Here is a 12,776-nt window from a genome sequence, read left to right as displayed (position 1 = left end):
TGGAGGACAGCGGGGAGGACAGTGGGGAGGGAGCACTGAGGACGGCAGGGAGGACAGCGGGGAGGGAGCACGGAGGGCAGTGGGGAGGACAGTGGGGAGGACACTGGGGAGGGAGCACAGAGGACGGCAGGGAGGACAGTGGGGAGGGAGCACTGAGGACGGCAGGGAGGACAGTGGGGAGGGAGCACTGAGGACGGCAGGGAGGACAGTGGGGAGGGAGCACGGAGGGCAGCGGGGAGGACAGCGGGAGTCAGGGCATGTTGCCGCATCCAGTCCACATCCATGCTTGTAAACTGATCTCACACACCTGTTCCTACAGAGCTTCGTGGAAAAGATCACACGTTTGCAGATAATAACCTGCACCTGTGCACCGTTTTCAGGAATTCCGTTTGTGACTCTGGCAGCCTGGCTGCCTTCCTCAACTTGAGCTCACTGCTGAGAGCTCTGAGGAGAATGAACCACTGGGCTGCGTATTCTCTTTATGGTAAAAAGGGCCATGAGGACCTCTCTCTGCCTCCTCACTTTTAGGTTATCAATACAAATTCTCTTGGTCTTTCTTTACAGATTTTATTTTTTAGGTTTCCTTTTTTAAAAATTTGATTTCCCCAGATGAATCTTAGGTCAGAGACCCCCACACTGAGCACAGGCTCACAAAAGGCTCCCCTTGGAGTCAGATACGTACTGTCAGATCAGAAGCCCAGATCAGATCAGACACTCGGAGGACAGAGCTGTGGACGGCTCATGTCAGTGGGGTGTGACCTGCCACCAGGACTCTGCTTCACCAGATCCAGTAAGACTGAGCCTTTTTCCTGCTGTGCCCATGTTCTGGTTTCTTTTTCTATGTGAAGAGTCCTACAGTTCCTTTTACTGACATAATTTGTTTTTATTTCTTTGGCTTATTTTGATTTCTAATTCCATCTTCAAACATGTAAAAATAAAATGTTCTACTTCAAATACGTTGTCTTACTCAAAATTACAGTCAAAATTGTAGACTACACATTTCAATGATTCTTCCTGAAAAACTCTCAAAGCTGTTGAAAAAAAGTGCTTTTGGTGCCATTACATTTTGCTGAGAAAGGTAAAGGAAAAGGGTACACATATCTGCACACCTGCAAGCGTAAGGCCTGCATTAGAGATACACCTTCCTCCCCTCTGGTCAGACAGAGCTGACATTCTACAGTGACAAAGCCCTTCCCACAGTATTGTAGCTTCACTTTACTATCTTTCAAGGGCTGTTAGTTTATACTGTTGAGACTATGTAAGCCTGTTATAGGAAGTATATCAGCTACATTTCTGCTATGAATAGCTGTGCTCACACTAAACCGCATGGCCAAGCAGGAGACACTCTGAGTGATTTTCAGGGGACACCCCTGCTTTGCCTGGCATTAGGTCCATGCCCTGGCATAAGCAAGACAGACAATCTTCACTTAATAATCTTGACTGGGCTCCTCAATTTCATCAATATTATCAGGTTATGAGATTTTAAAGCTACACAGATCTGTAAGAACTGTCATCAAAGCCAAGATGAAGGAAACCACTCGGTCCGACTTCTTGCTCATCTTGCATGCTGAGTTTATCTTTGCAGCAGCTGTGCTGGAGCAACATAACCTGGCCCACACCGTCCATTAGGATGAGTTTTCCAGCAAATCCTTAAACTTAAGGAGACACATTTCAAGGGACGGTCTTCAGAAATCATTATGCATGAGAGCTGTTCCTCAGATGTTTCAGGCTCTCCTCCTGATGCTTCTGCTGTCCTTCAAATTGACATGAGGTGGGGCTGTGCCTTTCAGGGGCCAGTGAAATGCAGCAGATACAAAAGGGTTAAGAACCAGTGTGCAATCTGCTGTGTTACACACCTCCTCCCCCATCAGAAAGACTGTGGAAGCAAATGCAAGATGGAGCCTCCTCAGCTTGGGTCCCTGGAGGGCTATGATGAGCAATGCACAGTGGACACGTAGTGTGAGCAGGAGCAGCTGCATGAAACCAGTGAGATCCTGAGGCTACTTTCACTGCAGCATCACCAAGCCAGTCCTGATCGACACACGTGGCTGCGTGCTCTCCAGGCACATCGTTAAGAGATTCCAGTCAACGCTGCTGCTGCTGCTAAGTCACTTCAGTCGTGTCCGACTCTGTGCGACCCCACAGACGGCAGCCCACCAGGCTCCCCCGTCCCTGGGATTCTCCAGGCAAGAACACTGGAGTGGGTTGCCATTTCCTTCTCCAATGCATGAAAGTGAAAGCGAAGTCACTCAGTCGTGTCCGACCCTCAGCGACCCCATGGACTGCAGCCTTCCAGGCTCCTCCATCCATGGGATTTTCCAGGCAGGAGCACTGGAGTGGGGTGCCATTGCCTTCTCCGTCCCTTCAATGCTAGTGAACCCCATATGATCAGCTATGAGAGGAAAGGCCTAGAAAAAGCTTTGCTTTCCTTGAAGAAGCGGCCTGTTTTCTCCTCGTGGATAATGAAACCGTTTCTGATCAGCTTCTCTGTTTCTGATTGCCGAGCGCATCAGTAACTGATCTGCTGCTCGATTATGGCAACTGTGATCCCTTTCCTCTCCTCTCCACCTAGTTCCCACCTGGTCCTAACCTTTCATTTTTTTCCCTTTATGTTATACAGTTTCAATGAATCCTTAAAGGGCACTTTAAACACTTCATAGAAGAGGTAAGATGCATGATAAGTTGGAATCTAGACTGAGTTAAAGTCACCTGAGCAGAATACTAAGAAGGTAGCAGCTGACCCCAATTGGGGAGTAAGTTTTACACAGAGAAAAAACCTAAATCACCTTGCTAAATGAGTGCATAGGTCAAAGAAAAACCGGGGAACAGATGTAGAAACCATTGCTGCTACCACAAAAGAAACGACAAGACCAGTTCTAACAGTCAGCCTGCACACAGAAAGGCCAGTGTGCACAGAGCCAGCGGGTTTCAAACAAGGAGCTCTTCAGTTAGGAAATCTTTCTTGAAAAGCAAATCTAAGCAGAGCCCGCCCTCTGACACCCCTGGAAGTTACCTTCACCCTTACTTCCTTCTCTGCCGTTTTCTTCTGCTTTTCTGCTGCTTTCCTCCTGCACTTTTCCTCCTCCCGCCGCCTCCGCTTCTCTTCTTCCCGTAGGCGCTTCTTTTCCAGCTCCCTCCTCCTCCGCTCCTCTCGTTTTTCTTCTCGAATTCGCTAAAGATGTGGAAAGTGTGTGTATAAACTGTCCCCACAGACATGATGGAAACAAGAAGGCTATTCACAGGTAAAAAGCCAGACCTACCTGCTTCTCTAATTTTCTGTTTTTAATATATTCCAAGAGAGGTGTGGTTCTTCTAGCTAAAATACAAAAATTTCAATGTAGTATTTAACTGTAAAATAAGATTTCCCTATTTTAAATACTTGCTGTCAATTCAACCTTTAAAACAAGGGAAGAATATATCATTTTAAAATTTACATGAGCATTCATTTTATCTGGGGGAATTCTTACTCTATCCCTATAAAGTCAAGTAATTTAGAGCTACTGACAGTTTTACACATACTAGGCATTTAATTTCTTATTCTTAAAGGAGTCTTATATATTACCCAAAAATGATATAAGAGCAAAATAGCAAAATGAATACATTAAACTTCCCAAATATTCTATTGATATACAGACGGGCCTCACATCCATCAGTCTGCATCTGCAGATTCAACCAACCGTGTATCAAAAATATTTGGGAAAAAATTTATAAAAAGTTCTAAAAAGCAAAACTTTGAATTTGTGACTCAGTGGCAACTATCACAGCATTTACAGTGTATCAGGTATTATAAGTAATCCAGACATGACTTAAAAGTATACAGCAGGATGTGTACAAGCTGTATGCAAATATAACACAATTTTATAGACTTAAGCACCCACAGATTTTGGTATCCATGGGGTGGGGGTAGGGCTGGAAATGAGTGAGGACTCTGCTCTGCACTGTGGAGGTTCTGGACTTGTCAGCTGCTGCACGGCTGAGACCAACAGGGGAACGGGTGGTAGTGGGGTCAGAGGGGTTGATATGAAGACTCCACCTGCCTTCACTCCTTCACTATAAACACCTGCCTTGTTTCCTCAGAGGCCTGATATGATGGTTAAGTGACACCCTGTATAAGAAAGCGCTTTGCACGCTCAGTTGCACAGTCATGTCTGACTCTGCTACCCCATGAACTGTGCAGCCCATCAGACTCCTCTATCCATGAGGTTTTTTAGGCAAGAATACTAGAGTGGGTTGCCATTTCCTCCTCCAGGGGATCTTCCTGACCCAGGGATCAAACCTGCATCTCCTGCATTCCAGATGAATTCTCTACCACTGAGCCATCAGAGAAGCCTCAAAGAAAGTGCTTTACAAACCGCAAAGGTGCGTCTTTTACTAAAGAGAACACGCATGACTATGTAGCCCTGATCTAACCTACAGTAGAACAGTCCCCACTCACTAGGCTCGGCTACAGCCACCCACGAGGAAGCGAGTCCCAAGGCTGCTGAGTCTCGGAGCCGGGGCCTGGGCCCAGCTCTGTCTGCTCTAAAGACTCTGACGGGCCAGCACTGAGCTGCAACTTTAGAGGGAACTGACACTTATGCCTAGTTCACATGGCTCAGACTTGAGCCCAAGAATCCACGAAGGGTGAGACTGTAAGAAAAGAAAACGGCATTTGCCATGAACTGCCTGATTAAGTTTACATTTAAATGGGCAGAAACAGGAATCACAGAAACAAAGTTCTACAGGCTCCTCTGGGCTCGTGGAGTCTAAGTCACATTTATTCATTTAGTAAATAGTTACGCTGCATCTCCTATGCAGCAAACACTGGGCAAGGCGCTGAGAACGTAGAAGACAACTGGTCTCTCCTCTGCAAGAGGATGGCTGGACTCTGTGGGACTGTGTGTGTGAGTGTGTGTGTGTTGTGTGTATGTGTCAGTGTGAGTGTGTTGTGTCAGTGTGTGTGTGTGTCTGTGTGTGTCTGTGTGTGTGGGTGTGCTATGTATGTATGAGTGTGTGTGGTGTGTGTGTGGTGTGTGTGTGTGTGTGGTGTGTGGGTGTGTGTGTGTGTGGTGTGTGTGTGACCAGCAGGTGGATATCCAACTGCCCAGAAGAAAAGGTCCTGCACAAGGGTGCTTAAGAAGAAGCAGTAAAGAGATGGGAGGGAGAGGAACTTGAGTTCTGTACATAATTTCTAGCTTGCTTCCTTGTTTAGCTCTTCTTAAAATCACTACGTTCCACAGTGAAACTGCAGTCTTCCCTCAACACCGCTTCTCCCCCACCTCAGTTAGGGGTTAGCACCTGGAGGCCACGGCCCTCTCTGCTGTCGCACCGCACACCCAGTCCTCAGCAAGTCCTGTCAGTTCCTCCAGAACACATGCTGACTCTGCAGGACTCATCCAGCCCCCTCCCCTAAGCAGAGTCTTCCGCGGTAACCAGAGTGATGGGGAAAAATAAATCAGACTGGATCACACCCTCGATGGGCTCCAGCCCATTACGCGACAGCCCCGGCTCTCCAGCAATTCTGCCTCTTGCCGGCCGTGTCCAACCACGCAGGCCCAGAGCGCCAGCCTCCAGCCCCCTCCTTCCATCTCTTGGCTCCGCTGGACTTGGCTCAAATATAGCCCTAGAGGGGCCTCTCTCTCTACCCCAATATCCTACTCCATCGTATCCGTGGCACTTCTCACAAGAGGAGATGTTTGGGCTTAAGCGTTTCTGCTTGTGTTTCCTCCAGTCACCCCAGTAGGAGGGCAGCTACAGACAGCGGAAGCGTTGTGTCCTATTCTCATGCTGCCCCGGACCCAGACTCAGGATCAATACCCAGTCAACATGAGCTAAGCACATCTCCATAAATACTTCAGTGATTAAAGATCCTTCCAGCCACACATTAAATCACCTCCTATAAAATATAAAACTTCATCATTAGACTAATGAAGAATGTTTCAATAATCTTAACCTTTCTTACTAATTTATGCAACACACATTTACCAGACACCTAAGTTGTCCAAGCAATGCATTATATGCTGAGACTACAAAGACAAAAACACCATTCTGTTGCGGGGGTGGGGAGCACGGAAGCAGAATGAGAGGAGAATTACTGTAGAGGGAGAGAACAAAGAAGATAAAGCATAACAGTGTAGCTGTTCTGTCTTGTAAGTCTTAGTGGATGAGCAGGAGGTAGGCATGGGAGGGGAGGGCAGAGGAGCGTTAGGCAGTAAGGAGGCCCCAGACCCAACAGACGTGAGAAAGGAGACACTACACACGTGTTTGGGAGTGACAAGCAGGTTGCCTGATAGAGAAAGGAGTTTCATGTCTACCCTTAATCTTCAGGCAGACTGCTACTAGGATACAGCCATTCCCAGAATAGATCACTTGTGGGAAGAAGGCTGAAGGCCCGATTCAAACCAGACTCGGCACTCTGGCTGGGCTTATCCACACATCTGCCTCACTTACTCAGGGGCTGTGACAGTTCTTGAATGATGGCAAGATGACATCACACTTAAGCAAAGCATCTCATTACCGTGGCTGCTCTTTGCAAAGATAGCTGGCTTCAGCTCTGAGACATAAGCTTCCCTGATGCAGCCCAGCACACAGCACTCAAATGTCTTCTCAGCTGCCAATTCAGAGCATCAGAACTTTGAAGCAGAATGACCGTAGCTGAAAACTCAGGTGTTCTCTCTCCACCGACAGATAATCAGAAACACTTTCCCCATTAGCCATGCTGACATTCCTTTCCTTCTGTCAAAACTGGGAAACACTCTACACTTCTGCCAAGCCTGTCACATGCGTCCATTTTTATAATAATCATGAACAAGAATGATATACTCCAGATATACATATCTCAGTAAAGAGAAAAAAATGAGCGAAACAGACCAATAAGTTCTCGTGTCTTTGCCTCTATGTCTCCCAGAAGAGTTTCAGGACTGACACTAGCTTTCTCCTCCTCCACACAGTAAGTTTCTAAAAATTTCTTGTACTCTGGGTCTGTAAATTAAAACAGAAAAACAGGAATGTATTGCTTTCCGTGCTTGGGAAAGACTTATACTTGACCAATGTGCCTAATTTCGCAGCTTCACCGTCCACTGCTTGAAGAAGGGCTCACCGTCGTCAATGCTTCCCGTTTTGGCATCTTTCTTCTTCAGCTTCTTTTTGGCGATCTTCTGGAATGGAGCGAATTCTACCACTGCAGGGTACTCCAGCCCTTCAACAGGAAACAAGTCACAGACGCCATTCTGAGATTCTACTGTGTTCACCGTGAAACAGTAATCTAGCTTACTTAAGCACTGAGCATAGCACTGATGATGTTACTATTTAAACTATAATTTAATTTTACTCTCAAATAACAGTAATCTTACCACATCAAGCTCCAGATTTAAACAAAGAATTAGCAATTATTTACTAAATAAACTAATTTCTTATATTGTAGTTGTGGTTACATGACTGGATATATTCACAATTCATTAAACTCTATACCTTAAAATGGTACTTTTTAACCATATGTAACTTATACCTCAATAAACCTCTTCACCCTCCCACCAAAGAGCTTATTTTGGAATACCTTTAAATAGCTTTCCTAGTCATAGCTTACATTTCTTAATTTTAAAGGTTAATTCAATGATCAATCTGTTATATGAATTTGAGGAAGTGACATAGTTTACAAGAGACACTTATTTAAAGAGAGGGTTTCAAAGGATGTACATGATATTCAGGTAAGATTTGCTTCATATAGAAAATTCAGGATGAAAGTAACTTTAAACTAATTTTGTTGTTATATTGGGGTGGGGACAGACAGAAAAATTTACTATGAAAATCTGCTTAATCAAGAGATGAAACACTTCTACCTTGGTCCCAAACCCTTTAGCCACTTCTGTACTTGTCGGATGACTGGTATTTTAACTCTCATTTATCTGCAAGACACTTTTCTATATTTGCTTTATACTCAACTATGCAGAATAACATCAAGAACCAGGAGAAGAGCAGGGCTTCAGAAAGACACAGGGACAATGTCTGACTCACTTTTCATGCTGTGTCCATAATGCCTAGTACATAGCACTAGGATAAAACAATTTAGATTGCATAAAAAAATGAATTTTACATATCCAGGGAAATTCTACATAAAATAGTAAAGTTTACTTATCCAGAAAACTCATTATGAGAAAAATTTCACTGTCCAATGATAATTCCTAAGTAGGCTGTCTACACAAAATTGCTAGAATTCTTTGGTTTATATATAATTTTAATTTTCAACATAAGCTCACAATCACAGTAACATCAAAGTTTAAGAAGTTATTTTAGATTAGCATCTATGGATTCGATTAAAACTCACAAACATCTAGCAAAACTTAATTACTGTACCCAGAAATTATAATGAAGAGTTTAAAAGCCAATGACCCAACCTTTACTATCAATGAAGATATATCCATCAAAACGATCTCTAAAAAGAAGGATGTCATCTGGATTTCTAAAGTTAATGTATGCTCTTGAGTAGAGATGAGGATAAAGACTGAAAGAAGAGACAACAATGAAAATAGTAAAAAACTTAAGACCAAAACAACTTAAGACTTATTTCCATTTTTTTTTTCTTTTCTGGATACAACAAACTATTTCAGATAAAACCTTTATGCCAAAGAATCACTTCTCAGTTAATTACAATAATCTGGGTACTCTTCATCAAAAAAAATCCAAACAAAACATTAGCTGAGATTTTTTTTTTTTTTAAAGATTCTGGAGATATTTTAGGTTGGTCTCTCTACTGCAGAGAGGCAGGGTTAAAATGCTGGTTCTTATTCAGAGACCATTCCTAATCATACATCACGACTGGAACACAACCCAGTCATGACTCGTTCAGAGGAAATGTCATATTGTAAAGAGATCCTTTACAGATTTAAAGAGCATGTTTAGGGCATCTTAAAAGAGTACTCACTATAGCATGCAGCCTGGGGGATACAGAACTAACCCTTCTCCTCTATCTCACAGTTACCAATGTCCTTCACAGGCAGGAACTTTCAACCCCATTTCATGGATGAGAACACTAGAACACTAAGGTTCGGAGAAATCAGGTACCCGCTGAGGGAGCAGCTGGTAAAAAGGTGGGGCTGGGATTCCAATCTGAGTCACTCTGAGTCCAGCGCCTGACCCCCTTTAACTGTAGCCTAAACTTTAGTCATTTGAAAAAATGTTTATGTTGGTTTTTTTAGAAAAACACAAATCTATGTTTACCTGTGATACTTTTCTCTGACTAAACTGACAGTTTTTACTGAAAGGTATTTATTCAAAAGGAAAGTATGTATGACTGCTATAAATGAGAACTCATGATATTGAAGAAAAAAATAACACAGATAATGTGAAATCACCAAGAAATCACATAGTGAACTTCACTAAATTCTAGCTGATCTGTCCCCCTGTTGGGCTAACTTGAGGTCTGCTCTTTTTTAATAAAGATTAGATACTGAACTGTTAAAGCATTGACAGAAACATCTTACTACCAAGCTGCAAAAGAGAATAAGAGAGACATAACTTAGCAGAGGTGGGTTGACAGGGGTGTCCGTTCTGGAAGGGAACACTGGGGTCTGAGTTACATGGGTGTGTTCACTTGTTAAAAACTGATTAGCTTATACATCTATTATTTATGTTTTTCTTTCTTATATTTTAATACAATTTAGTTCATATAAAAAGTAATATTAAATAAAGTTTAGTGATATCCAAAACAAAATTAAGTAATATGATGTTAGACTGCTTTTCTTTTTAGACTATGTTCATGCTATGGAGATACTTAAATCATTTTCAGGGAATTTAGTAATTTGACTAGGTGGAAATAACTTGAAGAAATAATGATCTGCACCGATTTCTGCCTACGTGTGGGAAAGAAGTTGAAACAGAGATGGCTTCTATTATCTATATTACTTTACCATCCAATGACAGTGCCTCTGTCTCTTTTTTTTTTTTAATCCCTTTTCTTGGCCCCACAGCACAGCCTGTGGGATCTTAGTGCCCCGTTCAGGGGTTTAACCAGGTGGGCAGTGAAAGCTCGGAGTCCTAACCCTGGACCACTGGGGAATTCCTGCTCGGCCTCCTAAGGCTGGTGAGGTCTTCTCACCTGACATCAGCAGTAAAGAACTCGAAGTAATCGTGTGCAGGCAGAGGGTGCAGCTGCTGTTCCAGCTGCTCCTTGGTGAGGCTGGGGGGAAGCCGCCGGATGACCACCTGGGGAGAGAGGTCACTGGTTGGATTCATTAGAACCTCATTCGGTTCAGCCGCTCAGTCGTGTCCGACTCTTTGCGACACCATGAATCGCAGCACGCCAGGCCTCCTTGTCCATCACCAACTCCCGGAGTTCACTCAGACTCACGTCCATCGAGTCAGTGATGCCATCCAGCCATCTCATCCTCGGTCGTCCCCTTCTCCTCCTGCCCCTAATCCCTCCCAGCATCAGAGTCTTTTCCAATGAGTCAACTCTTCACATGAGGTGGCCAAAGTACTGGAGTTTCAGCTTTAGCATCATTCCTTCCAAACAAATCCCAGGGCTGATCTCCTTCAGAATGGACTGGTTGGATCTCCTTGCAGTCCAAGGGACCCTCAAGAGTCTTCTCCAACACCACAGTTCAAAAGCATCAATTCTTCGGCGCTCAGCCTTCTTCACAGTCCAACTCTCACATCCATACATGACCGCTGGAAAAACCATAGCCTTGACTAGACAGACCTTAGACGGCCAAGTGATGTCTCTGCTTTGGAATATGCCATCTAGGTTGGTCATAACTTTTCTTCCAAGGGGTAAGCGTCTTTTAATTTCATGGCTGCAATCACCATCTGCAGTGATTTTGGATCCCAAAAAAATAAAGTCTGACACTGTTTCCACTGTTTCCTCATCTATTTCCCATGAAGTGATGGGACCGGATGCCATGATCTTCGTTTTCTAAATGTTGAGCTTTAAGCCAACTTTTTCACTCTCCACTTTCACTTTCATCAAGAGGCTTTTTAGTTCCTCTTCACTTTCTGCCATAAGGGTGGTGTCATCTGCATATCTGAGGTTATTAAGCTTCAGCTACTAAGTGGGACACCACTTAGCAACTAAACAACAACCCGGATCCCAGTCACCCCGTTTCTGCTCGGAATATCCAGCTCGGAGTATTTTAGGATATCATGGTTGTGAGAGGTGGACCGTAAAGAAGGCAGAACACCAAAGAATTGATGCCTTCCAACTGTGGTGCTGGAGAAGACTTCTGAGAAAGCCTTGGACAGCAAGGAGATCAAAGCAGTCAATCTTAAGGGAGATCAAACCCTGACTATTCACTGGAAGGATTGAAGCGGAAGCTCCTGTATTGTGGTCATCTGCTGCGAACAGACGACTCATTGGAAAAGTCCCTGATGCTGGGAAAGACTGAGGGCAGGAGGAGAAGAGGGCGTCAGAGGATGAGACAGACGGCTGGACAGCTTCACCGCCGCAATGAACATGAACTTGGGCAAACTCCAGAATATGGCGAGGGACAGGGAGGCCTGCCGTGCTGCAGTCCATGCGGTGGCAGAGGCGGGCACGACTGGGCGACTGAACAGCAATTACCCTAAACTGCCTGAAATACGCGCACGGAGAACAAGGCTGTCAAGAGGGTAAGGAGGGCTCGATAGTCTAAAAGGGATCGGTGAGGTCAAAAAAGGCTGCGGACAGTAGCACTTCCCCAGGCAATGGTCGTTAAAGCCAGACAGCCAGCCGCCCGCACTGCGGCCCACGCGCTCAATACCACGCGGCCGGGCCCCCGCAGGCGGCGCAGCGGCAAGAGCGCCCGGGGCGGGGGCCAGAGTCCGCCGCCCGCCCGCCTGCAGCCCCGCTGGGCCCGCCCGGCTCCCCTCAGCGAGGAAAGCTACTACTGTGCGGCACTGGCAGTCCCCAGCGTCCCAGCCTCGCCGGGAAACACCCACAGGCTGAACTGACTTTTCTTCCTCCAGAGTCAGAGACGTCGACGTGAAAGTCGCTCAGTCTCGTCCGACTCTTTGTGACCCCATGGACTACACAGGCCAGAGCACTGGAGTGGGGAGCCGATCCCGGCTCCACAGGATCTTCCCGATCCAGGGATCGAACCCGGGTCTCCCGCACCGCGGGCGGGTCCTCTACCCGCTGAGCCACCGGGGAGGCCCAAGCACGCTGCGGCGGGCAGCCCGTCGCTTCCCCGCCGCCCAGACGCCGCTGTCCGCGGTGCTGGAGAGCCAGCGGCCCCGCCCCCCCGCCGCTCAGGAAAGTCTATTATCGCGAGGCTTGCCGGCCCCGCCCCGCCCCCGCGCCGCCCTCACTTTGCTCAGGACCGTCCTCTTTTCCTCGCGAGGTTTGCCTGCGCCGCTCCCACAGCCGGAGGCGGCGGCCAGCGGCGCTTCGGCCTCGCGCCGCGGAGACTCCCGGCGGAACTGGCTTTCTGCGGACGATGGTTTCTCCCTCCCGCTCGGACCCCGCGTAGTAACGGCCACACCGGGGCCCCCGGCTCCATCCTCCGAGCGCATCCGTACCCAACGCGGCGCTGCCGCCGCTTCCCGTCAGAGCGGAAACCTCGCGAGAACTGGGCCGCCCCCACCGTTGTGAGGCCGCAAGTCCCCTCCCCCGCCCCGGGCTCCGCGTCTGCGTCCCCTCCCGCGCCCGGCCGCCGGCGCCGGAGATGCGGGCGAGGGAGGGGCGCGCGCGGGCCAGGGGCGGACCCGGGCTGCGCTGGGCGGGCCGTGGGCCTGGAGCCTCGGTTAGCGGGAAATTCGGGGCGCGAGCTTAGCCTCAGTAGGAGCTTTGAACTGGGCGGGGCGAGGCGGGGCGGAATGTCTCCCGC

General features: G+C 46.9%; 1 protein-coding gene across 1 annotated transcript in view; it reads right to left on the bottom strand.

Moving 5' to 3' along the window:
- UPF3A (UPF3A regulator of nonsense mediated mRNA decay) overlaps nt 1–12,511 on the bottom strand; it is a 19,379-nt gene extending 6,868 nt beyond the window's left edge. Inside the window, exons 1-7 of the mRNA XM_040267506.1 lie at nt 12,259–12,511; nt 10,073–10,179; nt 8,373–8,479; nt 7,079–7,177; nt 6,850–6,960; nt 3,261–3,316; nt 3,014–3,172 (exon numbers count right to left, since the gene is read on the bottom strand). Coding sequence (XP_040123440.1) covers nt 3,014–3,172; nt 3,261–3,316; nt 6,850–6,960; nt 7,079–7,177; nt 8,373–8,479; nt 10,073–10,179; nt 12,259–12,462 — 843 coding nt within the window. The 5' untranslated portion in view covers nt 12,463–12,511. The remainder of the gene's footprint in view (nt 1–3,013; nt 3,173–3,260; nt 3,317–6,849; nt 6,961–7,078; nt 7,178–8,372; nt 8,480–10,072; nt 10,180–12,258) is intronic.
- Between the last annotated feature and the right edge of the window lie 265 nt (nt 12,512–12,776).

Source organism: Oryx dammah, unplaced genomic scaffold (genome assembly GCF_014754425.2).
Source record: "Oryx dammah isolate SB20612 unplaced genomic scaffold, SCBI_Odam_1.1 HiC_scaffold_24, whole genome shotgun sequence".
Taxonomy (NCBI): domain Eukaryota; kingdom Metazoa; phylum Chordata; class Mammalia; order Artiodactyla; family Bovidae; genus Oryx; species Oryx dammah.
The sequence above is the reverse complement of the archived record's forward strand: the minus strand, read 5'-3'. Positions and strand labels throughout refer to the sequence as shown.